The following is an 18986-nucleotide window of genomic DNA, read 5'->3' as shown; positions in this document are numbered from 1 at the left end:
GCCGGGTGTGACCCAAAAAGGGAAAAAAAAAGGTAGACAGATGTAAAGACACAGCACTTACCATCAGCTCACCCAAGGGTTCAACTCAAATCACAACACAATTATCTTTCCCACAGACTGTGTGTGCTCTAAGACTGTCATCCAGTTATTCTTTTTTTTCATTGGTTTTTTTCTTTTTATTTTATTTTAGGCATTGTGATCGTTTATTATTTTTATTCATTTCTATCTCGCAACAACTCCTGAGCTCAGAGGTGATAAGGAAAGCATAACAAAGTAACTTTTTAATCTCCCTATTTTTCTTTCTGGTAATAATACTTGACACAAGTCACTATAAGGCTTTCCCAAAGGAGACATAAATCCCTGAAGAATATGGGTCTACTTAAATATACTCTAGAAAATATCTCCCAATGGAGGATTCAGATATACAAGTTAGAGACCAATGAGCACCAAAAAAGGCCTTGCCTGCAGCGAGACCATTACACCTAAGAGAGCAGGTGGTCTGTTGAGTTCCAGCCCGGTAAGCAAAACACGGAGCCCCATTGTCTTCTGGCTAGCTTCTCCTATAGGCAATCAACTCTATACACCTGTACTTGATTACCCTTTTTTTTTTCTTTTTGGGTCACACCCAGCAATGCTCAGGAGTAATTACTCCTGGCTCTGCATGCAGGAATTACTCCTGGCAGTACTTGGGGGACCATATGGGATGCTGGGAATCGAATCCGGGTCGGCTGCATGCAAGGCAAATGCCCTATCCGCTGTGCTATTGCTCCAGCCCTGGTAATATTTCTTTTAACATATTAAATCAAGCTCAGTGGTTCAAGTTGGGAAGACAACTCCTTTGCTCCCTGTTCTAATTCCTCTCCCACAATCCCTTTTTTTTTGGGGGGGGTCACACCTGGCGATGCACAGGGGTTACTCCTGGCTCATGCACTCAGGAATCACTCCTAGCGGTGCTTGGGGGACCATATGAGATGCTGGGAGTCGAACCTGGGTCGGCCATGTGCAAGGCAAACACTCTATCCACTGTGCTATCGCTTCAGCCCCCTGTCTATCTTTCATGAACACCGTATTTCTTTTTAAAACTAGCTTTATGGTTGCAGCCTCCCTCCAACATTGGCTCTCTTTCTAATAAGTTTTTCCTTTGACTCTCAGGAATAAGTTATCACTTGTCAAGATCAGAGAGGATCTGACCTTGCAGTGATCAGATTCATCTGGTAGGTTTTCAATTGCACATATAGCACCACATGATAGAGAACACCATACTGGTTGTCTTGAAAGCCCTCTGGACTTTAGATTCTATTTTTTTGGTTCGTTTGTTGATTTTTGGGTCACCCCTGGTTCAGGGTTATACCTGGCTCTGGATTCTGCTCTGGGGGTCATGTGTCATGCAGGGATTTCAACCTGGGTCAGCTGCATGCAAAGTAACATCTTAACTCCTATACTATATCTCTCCCAATCCTTGATTCTTTTTTCCCTTTAAGAAGACTTAACTTTACCTCACCTATGTATCTGAACCATATGTGTTGATGTTTCTTTGGTTGTTTTTTTTTCTTTCTTTTTGGGTCACACCCAGCTATGCTCAGAGGTTACTCCTTGCTCATACACTCAGAAATTCCTGGTGGTGCTCAGGGGACCATATGGGATGCTGGGAATTGAGCCCGGATAGGCCATCATGTGCAAGGCACATGCCCTACTCTCTGTACTATTGGTCCCCCCACCCCCATGTTGATGTTTCTTAAAGCTTATTCTAGTCCTCTGTCCCTAAGAATTTGTGTTTTTTGTGGGGTTTTTTTGTTGTTGTTTTTTATTGTTTTTTGGACCACACCCAGCATTGCTTAGATCTTTCTCCTGGCTCTGTACTCAGCAATCACTCCTGGTGGCTCCCCAGGAATCATATGGGATGCCAGGATGAGCCCTGGTTAGTAGCATGGAGGCAAGTGCCCTACCTGCTGTACTATCACTTTGGCCCCAGGCGGTTTCTTTGTTTTTTGTTTTTTGAAACACTCTAGCATTACTCCTGGTGTGCTGGGATTGACCCCTTGCAAGTCAAGCACTTGATCTATTCTACTCTCTCTCCAATTTTCCCTGAGAGATTTTTTTCTGGTGCCAAGGTTTCTAGCATACTTTAAATCATTGGTTTTCTTTTATTGTTTTCTAATTTTACCAAAGTACTGTGATTTATAATACTGTTACGGATAGTTTGATGTACACATCGTCCCAACATCACACTCCCCTCCACCAGTATTCCAGGGACCCCTCCTCCCATCCATACCTATGTCCCATGGTAAAGCTCCTTTTTATAGACCAACCCTCCAGTTCTGTAATCATGGGTTTTCAACTGTTGGTCCACAGGGTTAAAAAAGTTAGAAGTTGGGGGCCAAAGTGATAGTACTGAAAGTAAGGTACTTGCCTTGCAAATGCCCAGCCTGCTTTTAATCCCCAGCACCCCAAAACAAAAATTTAAAAAATGTTGAAATTCCCTTCTTTAGAGCTTAACTTTTTTATTTTGGTTTTGCTTTTTGGGCCACACCCAGTGGTACTTAGGGCTTACTCTTGACTCTGCCTTCAGGGATCCCTCTTTCAGGGCTCCAGGGACCATAAGTGGTACTGGGGCTTGAACCAGGGTCAACAATGTGCAAGGCAAGTACATTATAATCCCTGTGCTATCTCTCCAGCCCCTCATTTATTTTAGGATAATACTCATTTATAGAAAAGATACAAGGATAGTACAGAGAATTCTCATAAATTCCTTATCCAATTTTTTCTGTCAACATGTTATATTACTGTAAAACGTTTGGTGTAAAGCACTAGTTCTCAGACTTTGAATATACATTAGTTAACCCAGGACCTAGGTTCTTTAACTGTGGGCTACATATAACTGAAAGTAGGGTTATTTTAAAGTAAATTTCTTTGGGGGCTGGAGCGATAGTACTGCGGGTAAGCATATGCCTTGCACACTGCCAACCCAGATTCGATCCTCAGCATCCCATATAGTCCGCCAAGCAACACCAGGAGTTAATTCCTGAGTGCAGAGCCAGGAGTAATCCCAGAGTATTGCTGGGTGTGACCCAAAAAGCAAAAATATATATATAATTTATTAGTAAATGTCTTATTTGTATGCCTATATTATTTTATTGGATTTTGGGCCACACCTGGCATTGCTCAGGGCTTACTCCTGACTCTGTATTCAGGGATCACTCCTGGTAGACTTTGGAGAACCTTTAGGGTACTGGGAATGCTACTTGGGTCAGCCATTTGCAAGACAAGTTCCTTCCCCTCTATACTATCTCTCCAGTCCAGAGATCCTACCTTCTCATAACTGTGGACAACCATGCAATGTGGGTAATCTCTGAATGCAGAGCCAGGAATAAGCGCCGAATATTTCTTTGTGGCCCCAAAACAGAAAGATTCAGAGATATTCTCTGCTCTTTACCTACTTGTATAGTTGTAAGACCAACAAGGACTGGGCCATTTTTACTTAAAGGCAGATCACTAGTGCTTTAATTCTTTAAAAAAAAAATACGATTTTGAGTCAAAGTATTATCTAGAGAAGAAATAATTTTTAAAAAATAGAACATTAAAAAGTTAGAAAGCAATATAGATCCTTGAGTATTTTTTCTTTTGTAAAAATTTTATTTTGGGCGCCAGAACAGTAATAAAGTGGGTAGGGTGCTTGCCTTGGCAGGTGCAGCTGACCTGGGCTTATTCCCTGACACCAGTTACCTTAGGTTAATTAAAAGTCTGAATCTTCTAGAATAAAGCCTGTAGCACTGTAGCACTGTCCTCCCATTGTTCATTGATTTGCTCAAGCGGGCCCAGTAACATCTCCATTGTGAGACTTGTTGTTACTCTGTTTGGCATATCAAATATATCACGGGTAGCTTGCCAGGCTTTGCCAAGAATAAAGCCTAGACATGTTTTGTTTTGTTTTTTATCTGGTTTTGATTTGGTGTTGGAATCACTCCTGGCAGTGCTTGGGGGACCATATGTGGTGCTGATGATTGAACCGGAGTTGGCCTTGTGCAAAGGAAATGTATTACTGGTTTGTACTCAAAGGTGTGATTTGTATACACACCACAGGGTCCCTCACTTCACCTGTTAAAAATGCTGATACTTAAGATCTTTCAAATCAGAATTTGCACCTTAGTAAAATCATCAAAATGAGAACCTGGAGAGAGAGTACAGTGGGTAAGGTGCTTGCCTTTCACCTGGGTTCAATCGCTGACATCTCTTAGGGTCCCGTGAGCCGTCTACAGTGATCTCTGAATGTAGAGCCAGAGGTAACCCCTGAGTATTGCTGGGTTTGGCCCCCAAAATAAAAAAATAAAATAAGATAGTTGTTAGCTTGTAATAGTTTGATAAATCTCATCAGTGATTGAATGTTAGAATTGCTTTTCTATGTGGATAGGGCTTGCTTGCTTTATTTATTTATTTATTTTGGTTTTTTGGGTCACACCAAATCCACAGGGATTACTCCTGGCTTTGCACTCAGGAATTACTCCTGGCAGTGCTCGAGGGACCTTATGGAATACTGAAAAACAGTTGGCTGCTTGCAAGGCAAACGCCTTACCCTCTGTACTATCTCCAGCCCCTGGTTGTTTTTTGTTTGTTTGTTTGTTTGTTTTTTGTTTGTTTTTTTAAGACTCAATATTTCTTGAGGCCAGAGTGCAAGTACAGAGGGTGGGGCATTTGCCTTACATGCAGTGTATATTTTGCATCCCATTTTGTCCCCTGACCACTGCCAGGGTGATCCCTGAATACAGAGTCATGAATAAGCCTTGGACACATGCAGGTGTGACTCCCAAAATTTAAAAATAATAATAATAAAGACTGGAGCGATAATAATAATAAAGGGCTGGAGCAATAGCACAGCGGTAGGGCGTTTGCCTTGCACGCAGCCAACATGGCCAACCCGAGTTCGATTCCTCTGCCCCTCTTGGAGAGTCCGGCAAGCTACCCAGAGTATCTCGCCCACATGGCAGAGCCTGGCAAGCCACCTGTGATGTATTCGATATGCCAAACACAGTAACAACAAAATCTCCCATGGAGATGTTACTGGGCCCGCTTGAGCAAATCGATGAACAACGGGAGGGCCTTTACCTTTACCTTTTTAATAATGAAGACTCTATATATTTTTTGGGGGGGGTATTGCACCCAACAATGCTCAGGAGATACTCCTGGCTCTGTACTTAAGAAATTACTCCTTATGAGATGCTGGGGATTGAATCTGGGTTGGCCACGTGCAAGGCAAATGCCCACCCCGCTGTACTATCACTCCAACCCCACAGACTCATGTATTACTGAGTTTTGTGTTTCTGTGTCTGGTCCTTGGTACAAATCCAGGTAGAGTGCCAGGCATGCTCTTTTCCACATGTGCCCTTTCCTGGTCCTGATATGATACCTTGCAGGCCAGGGGAATCTCTCAAAGGACTAAACTACCTTTATGTGCAGGAACCCCAGCTCAGTCGCTAGAATGGCTTTGTTCTCCAAGTACCAAACCAGGAGTAGTCTCTGAGCACTACCAGGTATGGCCCAAATCCTGGGGGTTTTGTTTGTTTGTTTGTTTGATTTTTGGGCCATACTCACCAATGTTCAGGGGTCACTCCTGGCTCTGCTCTTAGGAATTATTTCTGACAGTGTTCAGAAGACCATATGGGATGCTGGGGATGGAACCTGGGCTAAGACAATCCTCTGTACGATCACTCCCACCCGAGCCCACAATCTTTTTTTTTTTTTAAGTATGTTTTGAGACTAGGGGGTCTTACTCAAATGAGTGGACACACACCTAGTGTGTGTGAGGCCCTGAATTTGAACTTGATCCTTGGCACCACATGGTCTCTGAAGCATTTCTGGGTCCCTGGTGGTCTCTCTCGTGTATCATTTCTGGGTCCCTGGTGGTCTCTCTCGTGTATCCTAAGGCCAGAGCACTGAACTGCCTTGTCAGTTGGCTGACTGTAAACGGGAGTGGCCCCTAGATTTTCTGAACACTCTGAAGAGGTTTCCCCCAATTTTTTTCAATTCATATCAGGACTTACTCCTTGCTCTGCACTCAGTGGTCTTTTCTGGTGGGGATCTGGGGCTCATATGCAGTGCTAGGCATTGAACCTGGTTTTGCAAGGCAAGATTCTTATGAATTGTACTCTATTTCCAGATCCCTTTTTTTTTTAATTGATAATTTTGGGATGAAGCACAGGTATTGGTATTTTGTTGTTGTTGTTTGGCAACACCTGGCATTGCTTGGGTTACTTTTGTAATTCTTACATTCAGGAATTATTCCTGATACTACTCAGGGAACCATATGGGATACTGGGATCCAACCCATGTTAGCTGCATATAGGGCAAGCCCCTTACCCACTACACTATTGCTTCAGCCCCCATAAGAAGAAATAATTAAAAAATAGAAAAGTACCAGAACTCAGAAGTGCTGTATTAGTGGATTTTTCTGTGACTGAAGTAATATATTAATTCACAGATTCTTAAAAGTAGAATATAGCGTGAGGGGGGTAGCTCAAAAATAAGTGCTCATGCCTGGCATGTACAGAGCCTTGGAGTTCAACCACTAGTACCACATTGCTTTCCTAGTACTTTTGGGTGTTGCCCTATATTATTGCAGCAGAAGCCCACTTCTAGAGAGGTAGAATAAAAAAGACAGTAGGGGGGCTGGAGCAATAGCACAGCGTGTAGGGCATTTGCTTTGCACGCAGCCAACCTAGGTTCGATTCCCAGCATCCCATATGGTCCCCCGAGCACCGCCAGGAGTAATTCTTGAGTGCATGAACCAGGAGTAAATCCTGTGCATTGCCAGGTGTGACCCAAAAAGAAAAAGGGAAAAAAACAGAAAAGACAGTAGGCCTGAGAGAAAGTACCAGGATTAAGGTACTTGCCTTGCATGTGGCCAACCTTGCTTTAATCTCCTGCATCACATTATGTTCCATTTATTTTGCTGGATATGGTCCAGAAAACACGTGCGTGCGTGCGCGCACACACACACGAGTTTTCATTTTTGTTCTGAAAGAACTGCAGTTACACATTTTTGTCAAAGGGAACGATGCGAGACAACACTGATATATTTTAATGGTTTCTCTTTTATAGGCTCAAACTGTCCAGGTTGCTGAAGTTGAACCACAGTCACAGCCACAACCATCCCCAGAACTTCTGCTTCCAAATTCTCTGAAGCCAGAAGAAGGGCTTGAAGTATGGAAAAACTGGGCTCAGACCAAGAATGCTGAACTAGAAAAGGATGCTCAGAACAGACTTGCACCAATTGGGAGTGAGTGTTTGGGAGGAGAGAATAACTAAATTACAGTTACATAGAATAATTACAGTTATACAAAAGTGTATAAGGTCAGAAAAGCTTGAAAAGTGTAAACTGGCCTTGGGGGCTAGGGAACATCAATACTGAAATACTGATAAAAAGCAGCATGCAGTTCTGATCTCCTGAGAGGAGCAGGATTTGTGGTGTTTGACCCAAGATGAGGCATGTATGTACAGGTGAATTTTTTTTTTCTTTTTGGGTCACACCCAGCAATGCACAGGGGTTACTCCTGGCTCTGCGCTCAGGAATTACCCCTGGCGGTGCTCAGGGGATCATATGGGATGCTGGGAACTGAACCCGGGTCAGCTGCGTGCAAGGCAAACGCCCTACCCGCTGTGCTATTACTCCACAGGTGAATTTCTTAACTCAATGTAGCAGATTTTGGGAGAAGTGACTTCTGAGAGTAGATGGGAACCATTTCGTGTATGCACTATGTGTCCTCTCATCCCTTCCCCTTTCTTTCTCTTCTTCCCTGTTACTGGGTCATAACCCGGCAGTGCTCAGGACTTACTTCTGGTTCTGCTAAGGGATCACTTTTGGTGGAGCTCTGGGAACTACGTGTGGTTCTGGAGATTGAACCCAGGTCGACTGCATGCAAAGCAAGAATATTTAAAATTACCTCTTTTTCTTTAATAATACATTTTGAGATTTAAGAGATAGATAGGAGAATGCAGTAACCTCTTTGTGTGTGGTAAAGGGCTCAGGATTGTTGACTTCACAGACCAGTGCGGATCATAGAGGAAAGTGACCATTTTTATTCTAGCACCTTGATGAGCAGTATCTGAGCGTTGTTAGGAATCTCAGTGACACAGGAAACTTAGGAACTCCATTCACCTTTGGGGCTTGTGTTGTAGGACGTCAGCTGCTGCGATTCCAGGAAGATCTCATCTCTTCTGCTGTGGCTGAATTGAATTATGGGCTCTGTCTAATGACCCGGGAAGCTCGAAATGGAGAAGGTGAACCATATGATCCAGATGTTCTGTACTATATTTTCCTGTGTATTCAAAAGGTAGGAAACAGTTTTTTCATAGGACCATAATTAAGCTTTTTCCAATGGAATATGTGCTAGTTAGTCATATTAAAAATATGACGTGCAAATGGTTGCAATTTGTAATAAGGATTTTTTTTTTCAGCTATCTACTAGCAGGTCTCTTTATTTCCTTAAAAGACATTTTGTTTTATTGAAATGACCTTTGAAGGGTAGATTTGGATGTTTCTGAATTTCTTTTTCAGCTTATTTAACTTTTTTTTTTTTAAACAAGGTTGTTCACAATTGATTTCAGTCATAAAATGTTCCAATACCCATCCCTTCACCAGTGTGCATTTCCCACAACCTTCTCCTACCAACAGGTCTTCAATAAAACATTGTTCCATTCTGTCATTCCTTATAATGCTGGTGGTGGGATGTGGGGAAATATCTTGGTGTAGGAGCCAGATAGGTCATTCAAACACTTGCGTTTGTTTCATTATGGTTCATTTTAATTCTTTGTTTCTAAGAATCTGTTAACTATGGTATATGATGACTTACTGTAATAATTTTTAATTATTCTTTTTTATTGCAAAAGACCTTCATGGTTAATTTGGAAAACTTCTGTCATCCAAAATTCTGCTGTTAGAGAAATTTCCATTAAAATATTTATAGTGTTGTTTTATTGGTTTTTTTTCTTTTGTTTTTTTTTCTTTTTAAGGCCAGGCCCCATATGGGGTGCCTGGGATAGAAGCCAGTTTGTTCGTGTGCAAGGCAAGCCCACTACCTGTTGCACTGTCACTCCAGCCTGACTGAGCATTTTTGTGCACGGGGCGGGGCATACCCAAAGATTTCTCAGTAGTTATTTCTGGCTCTGCACTCAGTAATTATTCTGGCAGTGCTCAGGTACCATATGGTATGCCAGGAATCATATCCGGGTCAGTCATATATAAGGCAAGTGCCCTACCCTCAATACTATCATTGTGGCCCTCTGACAAACCAGTTTTTAATCACAAGTCTTTCTGTGGAAATAAACATATGGCCAGACTCAGGATATAGTTCAGGATTAGAACACTTGCCTTGCATGTGTGAAGTGAGTATACCTGGCTTTGATCTCTGGCACTACACACACAAAAATGTTAAGTGGGGAAAAGAAGGATAAAGTGAACATATGGGGGGATGCCAAGGAGTTAACTCAGAATTCTGGAATGTGTGCTCTCTATTCTTGAGGCCCCAAGTTTAATCGTTGGTACCTATGGCCCCCAAATTTCTCCAGGAGTTGCTGTCAGGATCCCAAGCACCACTGGAAATTAACAGATAATGCATTACTTCTAATAAAATATATCTATGTGTTTTTGATTTCTGAGCCATATCCAGCAGTGCTCAGGGTTTCCTTTTGGTTCTGTGCTTGGAGGTCACTCCAGTTGGGGATTGATGGGACATAAGCAATGCCAGGGATTGAACCCAAGTCAGCCGTATGCAAGGCAAGTGCTCTGCCCTCTGTACTATCTCTCCAGCCCTAATATAATAAAATATTTTAAAAATAAAATCAAGAAAAAAATAAAGCAGATAATTTCTCAGGAAAAAAGCCTAGTAAGCAAACAAGCTTAAAAAGTGATTTATCTACAGCCAGGTTTTCTAGTAGTATCTACACCTTGACTTACTCTCTTCATTCACAGAAAGTCATTTTCACTTGATGAAATCTTGCTAAGATACTGCAAATATAATTAAGTTTTTGTGATCTCTTAGGTGAATGTTGCAGAGAAAGTCACATTATAATGATGATTTTTTTAGTGTTTGACTGTTCTTATTAAGAGGTCCATAGTATGATAAGAGACAACTTGCTACTGAGGATTCGTTTTGCTGATGGAGCATGAGATAAGTTGGCTTCCCAGTTTGCTCCACTTTTGTTTCCTAATCATCCAGAACACTATACACTATTCTGTTTCATGCTTTCACTTATTCTGGCAGAGGCAGTCATCTTTATTCGCAGATACAGAAACTGAGCCTCATAATTGGAAAGGTTGGCTTATGTTGTTTAATTTACACAATACCTAATAGGGGACCGAATCTTCATATGCTTTTTCACTACCACAGAACAGTGCTCTGCCTAGGTGATATAACATTCACAAAATCTATCCCATGGATCCAACTCTTGGTGGTATGAGAGTCAGTTCACATGTCTAACTTGTGTTGCGACAGTGTCACATGCTCAATAGTTTTGACAAGCTAGGAGTTTAAAGAGGAGTGGGTAGGGCGATGATGGTACTAGTACAAACACAGGTTTATTTACCGTGAAAGTCTTATTCTGGAGAGTATCAACAACTGTTTGTTTTTCTTTTAGTATCTTTTTGAAAATGGGCGGGTCGATGACATTTTCTCCGATCTTTATTATGTTCGTTTCACGGAGTGGCTACATGAAGTTCTAAAGGATGTTCAGCCTCGAGTCACTCCACTTGGTAAGAATCTTCCAACTCCATCAGGGTTTTTTGAAAAATCAACTCCAGGGCCGGGGGGGTGCGGCTTAGTGGTAAAGCACATATGCATGAAACCTGGGTTTGATCTCAGCACCTCCAAAAAACACAGAAAGATCAGTTCCTGTTCCTATTGTGTGATACAGTGTGTGGGTGAGGAGAATAAATCGAAACTCTGTGTTGCTTGGCCCAATAAAGAAGGGACACTACTCACCAAAGAACACAGCTTGTCCCTGGAATATGCAAAATTTGCAGTGTGGGGGTGGGATGAGGTGATAATCTTTCCTTTTGTTTTTATTAAAATATATAAATTAACACTTTCTAGATTGCATACTTTGCATTTATGAAATCCTGAGATTGATCCCCAGCACCCAAAAAACAAAACTAGAATCATTGCAAGAAATAAAATTTATGAATTATAATCTGTAGCTTACTAATGTTACATAATGAAATTTCTCTCCATGTGAATGAACACATAAATTAAACATGTGTAATATAATTTTTGCTTTACCAGTAGATATCTTGGATAGCATGTAATGTTAAAAAGTACATGAGTTTTCCTTTAACTATAATATACTTAATTGTGATCGTTTTGCAACATTTTGATTCCGTATACAAGAGTACACTTGAAATCAAAGTATTATATTTAACTAAACCTCAATTCAAAAACTAGGGGCGAAAAGTACATGAATTTTCCAGTGGAATGTTTTAATACTTTTCAATTTTAAGTTTATAGGAAAATCAAGCAGATGTATTAGATAATTACTATACTCTCATAGTTTCCCCTATTCGTAATAGTCCAGTACATATGTGTTACTGTTGATAAGCCAATATTATGTTATTACTAAAGTTTACAGATTATATTAGGTTATGTCATTTTGTGGGTTTCAGCAAATCTGTACTCGCACATATAATGTACAGTATCATACAGAAGTTCTCACTCCTCTTAAATGAATATGTTTCATCTATTTTTCCCCAACCCACAAATTCCTGGTGACTGCTGATGTTTTATATTGTCTATAATTTTGCTTTATCTAGAATGTCATATGTTGGAATTATACAGCATGTAATCTCTCCAGATTGAGGAACATGGACTTCTCTTTTTAGATTTTCTAGATAGAATGAGACAACTCTTTTTTTTTATTGCTGAATAATACTCTGTTGTAAGACTATACCACAGTTTATCCATTCATTTATTAATAATATCTTGGTTGCTTCCAAGTTTTGGATATTATAAATAAAGTTGATATAAATATCAGTGCAGGCTTTTCGTAAGAGACTAGATCAGAATAGAATAGAACCCCAAAATAATCAAACAGATATGGACAGATTTTCATTGACAAGGGAGCAAAGAAAGGCATTTCAGTGGAAAAAGTATAATCTGTTCAACAAATTATACTGAAATGTACATACACAGAAAGAAGGTAAATATTAAAATCCTTCACAAAACTAATTCACGGGGGCTGGAGAGACAGTACAGCAGGTAAGGTGACTTGTCTTGTACATGGTTTACCTGGATTTGAACCTTGACATTCCACATGGTTCCTTGAGCACCACTAGGAGTGATCCCTGATAACAAAGCCAGGAGTAAACTCTGAGCACATCAGGGTGTGCCATAGACACCCCCACCCAAAATAAATAAAGCTGATTAAAGGAGAAAGCCCTGAGCATCACTGGGTGTGACCTAAAAACATAAAGCAAAAAACTAAAAAAAAAGAAGAAGAAGAAGAAGAAATGGAGAAAAGGATTTTAAACCTAAACCTCAGAGGCAAAACAAAAAATCCAGATGGTAATACATGAGAAGATCTAGGTGCCCAGAGTTTGGTGATAACTTTTTGGTGTTGGAACACTAAAAGCACAACCTACAAAAGAGAAAAAATTTAGTTGAACCTCATTAAAATTTAAAACTTCTGTGAAAAAGACTGTTAAGGGAATGAAAGATAAATTGGAAGAGAACCTTTGCTGATAAAGGACTGTTATTCAGAATATACAAAGGATTCTAATTTTCGGTGCTGAAAAAGTAACTCAATTTTAAAATGGACAGATTTGGCACTGAAGCAATAGTACAATGGTTAGGACACTTGCCTTGTTACATGGTCGTTCCAGGTTTGATCCCCATATCCTGTATGGCCCACTGAGCTTGCCAGAAGTAATTTCTGAGTGGAACCCTGAGTAATTCCTCAGTGAACCCTGAGCATCACCAGGTGTGGCCACCCCCAAAAACCAAAATAATAAAGCAGACAAGTTTGGGGCATTGAGACAATACATATAGTGGTGTGAAGCTGTACTCCTAGAGTTGATAACATTGTAAAGCAAGGGTAAGTTAATAAAATTTGGTTTAAAAAAAAAAGATTATTTCTGATCATCTGATGAGTTTGGGTAGTGGTGGAAGATATGGACAAAAGATATGTAGAAGACAGATAAGTGTATATGAAAAATGCACATTCACACAATAGTGAGGTAACATATTAGATTATCTAAATCCCTCCCACTCTTGGCAACTTCAGACCATTAAATAGAGAGCAATAACTCATTTATTGCTGCTGGGAAGTAGAGTATTACACCACTTAAGAATCCAGTTTGGGGATTGGAGCAATAGCACAGTGGGTAGGGCGTTTGCTTTGCACACGGCCGACCCGGGTTCGATTTCCAGCATCCTATATGGTCCCCTGAGCACCACCAGCGGTAATTCCTGAGTGCAGAGCCAGGAGTAACCCCTAGGCATCTCCAGGTGTGACCCAAAAAGAAAAATAAAAGAATCCAGTTTGGTGGGTTCTTAGCAAAGTAAACATTCTTGGGTCTGGGGAGATGGTACAGTGGGTAAGGCACTTGCCGTATATGCGGCCAACCTGAGTTCAATCCCTGGCATCCCATGTTGTCCCCTGAGCACCGCCAGGAGTAATTCCTGAGTGCAGAAGTACACAGGAGTAACCCCTGAGCATTGGTATGACCCAAAAAGAAAAAACTAAGATCATGTGAAAAAATTGATGGTTAAATGTTTTTTAATGCCAGGCAGTATGTTAAGTATATATAATATAGTAGTTAACAAAATGGAGCTTACAGTCTACTGGGGAAAGAGTATTGAATTATTTTATGATTTGAAAAACAGAGAACAATAAAATGGAAAATATTAAGCCTTTAAGTGGGTAGTTTCTCTGACGGACTGTTTTTGGAGCAGAGACTGCGGCCAGAGTGATAGTAGTACAGTGGGTAGGGAGTTTGTCTTGCATGCAGACGACCTGGGTTTGATCCTCAGCATCCCATATGGTCCCCCAGCTACCACCAGGAGTAATTCCTGAGTGCAGAACCAGGAGTGACCCCTTGAGCATTGCTGGTTGTGATCCAAAAAAGCCAAAAATGAGTAAAGAAAGAACAGACACTAGGGAAAGCGAGTCTCGTCACTCCGAGATTTGCCAAGTTCTACCCAAGAATTTGGTGATAGGTTTTTTTGTGTTTAGTTTTGATCTTTAATTTTATGTTTTGCCGTTTATTGATAGAAGTTAGCCTTTTAAACTGTTAGAATAATTTTTGCGGGACTGGAGCAATAGTACAATGGATAGGGCATTTGCCTTGCACACGGCCAGGTTCAATCCCCAGCATCCCATTATCGTCCCCCAAGCACCGCCAGGAGCAATGCCTGAGTGCAGAGCCAAGAGTAACCCCTGAACATTGCCCTGAGCATCGCCTTTGTGACCCAAAAAGGGAGGGGGGAAGCAGATGAAATAATTTTTGCTATGTCTCTCTCATAAGCATATTCTTTTGATTCCTGTATTATGTATAGTTACTTGTAACTGTATATCCAGAGTTAATCAGGCTTTGTTTTTCACCTTTTTTTTTTAAACAAGATTTTCTCAGGGCCCAGAGTATTAGTACAGCAGGTAGGGTACTTGCCTTGCATGTGATTGACCTAGGTTTCATCCCCAGCATTCCATATGGTTTGATCCCTGGCAACACATCCGCAACACATAAGTTCCATATGCCCCACCAGGAGTAAGCGCTGAGTACTGATGGGTATGTCCCAAAATAAAAACAAAAAAAACCCCAAGATTTTATTGTAGATACTTGGTACTTTCACTCATGTCTAAATCCATTTATTAGAAGCCCCAGACTATGATATTCCAGTAATATTACTTCTTCAGTTGAGATGAAATTACAAACTTTTTCTTATAGCAATAAAACACTTTTTAGATCTGTAGCAAAATAGAAAAAGTGGAATAAAGATTTGTTTCTTTTTCCTTTTGTTTACTAATTTTCACTATGACGATTTGATTCACAATAGTAATAACCAATCAGCTGAAGTGATGCATTTAAACATATTTATTATGGTTTGGTCTGTGGTTTTAAGCAACATGCAATCTTTTGCCACTTGAAGCTATTTAAACTGGTCCTTAAGGTCTTATGGCATGATCTTACTACCTTGTTTTCTGGTTTTAAACTGGTTTTAAACTGCGGGGCTGGAGCAGTAGTACAGTGAGTAGGGCATTTGCCTTGCACACGGCCAGGTTCAATCCCCAGCATCCAAATGTTCCTGACTCATTCAGACATTTCCTTTTCCAAAGTGGAATCTGTCTGTTCTCCATGGAGTCTGATTACTTTTTAGTGGTGATTGGTATTATCAGTACCATATTTTGGATGCTTAAGGATGTTTATTGCTCCTAGGTTCACTCTTTGTAGGCTTTTTTTTGGCGGGGGAGGAAGGGGGAAGCAGTAATAATTTTTTTTAGGAATAAATTTTTTAATATAGCTTATTTTGATTCTTGCGTTCAAATTTAGAACTCTAGATGTTTGTATAACTCTAAAATGTTCTCTACTTGTATATCTCTTCTCCTATACCAGGTATCCTGATTCTCAGGTATTAAATTTAACTTTATGGTGTGTCGTTACTAAGGAAAGAGATGAGACACCAGTTAGCAGAGTGAGTCCAGATGAAATAGCACATGCCAAGGTATGCCCAGAACTGCTTCTAGGGCTGGCTTTCCTCAAGCAGGTCTGCATTATGCCACTCATCTTGTTTCAGACCTGTCTTGAGAGCACTGGTACTCTTCTCCTAGCTACTGTGCCACAAAATAAAGAGACGAGGCTGATCTACAATAAGGAAATGGATATGCACTTTTGGGACCATATGTAGCCACCTTTGGCAAAAAGAAGAATGGATTGGGTAGAATATTTCTTTCCCTGCTTCTAGGAGGTGGTACCTCACTGCTGCCTGGAGAGTCCTGAAAATCCTGCAGAGGATGCTGGTGTCTGCTGCTCTCTCACCATGCCCTCAGTGCCTGGCACACACACAGTTGCACATTGTTCAGTGAGCAAGTGAAGGGACCTTGCTGATCAGCACGTGTATTATCTTCCTTTGGAGTGGACCTGGTTGCCCTGGGTGTACAATCAAATCATAATTCTTGCCTCAGCCCAACTCAATTTATTTTTGAAGAAGTTTTTCAGTAAAAGCTGCCCTCTGTATAGAACCTCCTGTAGTGCTGAATATGGAGAGGATAAGAATGGGCCTAATTTCTAGAAGTGGAAGATAGGAGAGGAAGTTAAGCAAGGGCAAAGGCATGCATTCCAGTTCTTAGGACCCTGAACACTTTTAAAAGTGATGTTTCTATCTTTCTGGAGAAGTATGCAAGTGTGCAGTTTGGTGATGGTGTGGGGTTTTTGTTTTTTTATTTGTTTTGTTTTGTTTTTTGAGGTTGATCCCTCTCAAATTAACCTTAACTTAGAGGAAGAAATATATCAGGGGGCCGGAGCGATAGCATAGCGGGTAGGGTGTTTGCCTTGCTCGCGGCCGACCTGGGTTCGATCCCCGGCATAGCATATGGTCCCCCAAGCACTGCCAGGAGTAATTCCTGAGTGCAGAGCCAGGAATAAAAACCCCTGAGCATCGCTGGGTGTGACCCAAAAAGCAATGTATTATCAGGTAAGAGCACACAACAGTTCTCAGCGTGTGCTCTCAGGTCTCACTCTAGGAACTTGTGTCAGGGTTTGAGCATCTGTGTATCTGTGTTTAAACAAGCATCTAGATAATTCTGCCTCGGGGGACTGCTGGCTTATAATCCTTTGTGGTCCTTGTGCCTTTGAGGAACCACCTGCCATCCTCTTGTAGCAGTACTCTATTCCTCCTAGGCTATGTCCTGCCCAGCCACGTGACTGAGGAGATGCTGTGGGAGTGCAAGCAGCTTGGGGCTCACTCCCCTTCCACTCTGCTGACCACCCTCATGTTCTTTAACACCAAGTAAGTATTCCAGAGGCTCTGTGCTAAACCCTTGCTTGAATTTGCCCAGTGAAGAGGGTGGAAAAGGTGGACTTCTGAATTTCACACATATTTGGGAGCCTTTGTGGTACTGAAATCCCTCAACCCCACTTGACTGGGATTTATATGGTGACCACTGAGTGAGGCAAACAGCCTGTCACACCCGCATCGTCAGTCTTGATGTAGCTTCTCCACTATATAGTGTGTTTTGCTCTGGGCCTGCCCAGGGCCTGGGAGTGTGCAGCAGCAGCTTCAGAGCACTGATGGCAGAGGGTAAGTCATGGTCTCCTCCTGGCACTATTCCCTTTGCCTTGCTTTTATTTGTGGTGCAGGTACTTCCTATTGAAGACAGTGGACCAGCACATGAAGTTGGCTTTCTCCAAGGTCTTGCGTCAAACTAAGAAGAACCCCTCTAATCCTAAGGATAAAAGCACGAGTATTCGGTACCTGAAGGCCCTTGGCATACATCAGACTGGCCAGAAAGGTAGGGAAGAATGCAGGGAACTGTAGGCCCAGGTGCTATTTGTCCTTACCTCCCCTTATACTCTTAAACCCTACAGTGTGAGTGTGGAGTTTAGGATTTGCTACATAGGAATTTTCTCCAGGCAGAATCTTGAGAAGCAGAAAAAAAAAATAGCTGCCTTTTCCCTTCATGCCTTTCACTAGTCATACATCATTTCATTTCCCTATATTTCATACTTGGAATGGCTAGTAGCCCATGGTTCCTAACCTGGGCCTGAGCTAAGGCAGTTTGATGCCATGTCTGTGGTGGGGGGGTGTGTTTTTTAGTTACAGATGACATGTATGCAGAGCAGACGGAAAATCCAGAGAATCCACTGAGATGTCCCATCAAGCTGTATGATTTCTACCTCTTTAAATGGTGAGGAGGCTTATTATGGCTGGGTTGGAGTCTGTGGGTGTGGTGTGGTCTGGTGTGTCAGTGTGGTACACACATCAAGTCTTCCCTAGTCCAAAACTGATTAAAAAGACACTTCCCAAAAGCAAAATACAGAAGCAACCTACTGGTCTTTCCAAAGGATTTGTTTCTAGTGTAGTGATAAAGTGTGGTTCTCTGCTTCTTGATGGATTCCTTTTATGAGAAAGGGTGAAGGTTCAGAGAGACTGCCTGTCTCCCTGCATCTTTCTGGCCTCGATGTTTTATCACTGCCATCAGCCTAGCAGATATTTCCTTCCCCAACTCTCCCTCTCTCCCACCCTTCATTTTCCACAAAAATGTCAGAATGGTTTTTACACAATTTAGGGTCTTAGACTATGTTACTTAAGATAAAACCTTAAGAGGTTTTCATTTACAGAGGAAATCTATCAAGGTTTTCATGTACTTGCCTTTTAGTGATCTCATGTCCATGTAGTTTTGGCTCCCTAGCCATACTAGATTCTCTCCACTGAGGGATTTCATGCTCTTTTTAAGGATGTTGGCACAGAATTGCCTGATGTTCAAGTGACTACTCTGCCCCCCTCACCCCCCAATTTTGTCCTACTATTGTTCCCCCTTCCAAATAGCCATTGATCTCCCATTATGTTGATGGTTTGGTTTTTTTTGGGGGGGGGGGCGGGTTCACATCCGGCAGTGCACAGGGGTTACTCCTGGCTCTGCACTCAGAAATTACTCCTGGCGGTGCTCAGGGGACCATATGGGATGCTGGGAATCGAACCCGGGTCGACCGCGTGCAAGTCAAACGCCCTACCCGCTGTGCTATTGCTCCAGCCCCTGATTTTCCATTATGTTGATGGTTTCCTCCTAGCCATCCCTCTTCTCAAATACAGTTTTATTGGGAAGTGTTTCTAAATTATCTCTTTCCTTGGATTATTTCCTCTGAGCACTCAGCTACTGTTTGTCACTTCGTATTTGTAACCTTTAGCTTTTTCCCTATTTTCTGTATGCTCCATAAGGTAGGGGATATTACTCATTTTTCTAACATTAGAACCTAGAAGAGAGTAGCCCTTACGTAAATCTGGATGAAT

At 41.5% G+C, this 18986-nt stretch overlaps 1 protein-coding gene across 5 annotated transcripts in view; it reads left to right on the top strand.

Annotated features, from left to right (window-relative positions):
- QRICH1 (glutamine rich 1) overlaps nucleotides 1-18986 on the top strand; it is a 52364-nt gene that overhangs the window by 31838 nt on the left and 1540 nt on the right. For all 5 annotated transcript variants that reach the window (XM_056129168.1, XM_056129171.1, XM_056129169.1 and 2 more), the window contains 6 exons: nucleotides 7093-7270; nucleotides 8170-8324; nucleotides 10627-10741; nucleotides 16877-16985; nucleotides 17336-17487; nucleotides 17793-17883. In XM_056129168.1, the coding sequence (XP_055985143.1) occupies nucleotides 7093-7270; nucleotides 8170-8324; nucleotides 10627-10741; nucleotides 16877-16985; nucleotides 17336-17487; nucleotides 17793-17883 (800 nt within the window). The remainder of the gene's footprint in view (nucleotides 1-7092; nucleotides 7271-8169; nucleotides 8325-10626; nucleotides 10742-16876; nucleotides 16986-17335; nucleotides 17488-17792; nucleotides 17884-18986) is intronic.

Source organism: Sorex fumeus, unplaced genomic scaffold (assembly GCF_029834395.1).
Source record: "Sorex fumeus unplaced genomic scaffold, SorFum_2.1 ptg000072l, whole genome shotgun sequence".
Classification (NCBI taxonomy): Eukaryota; Metazoa; Chordata; class Mammalia; order Eulipotyphla; family Soricidae; genus Sorex; species Sorex fumeus.
Note: the sequence above shows the minus strand (reverse complement) of the source record. Positions and strands in the feature narration are given on the sequence as shown.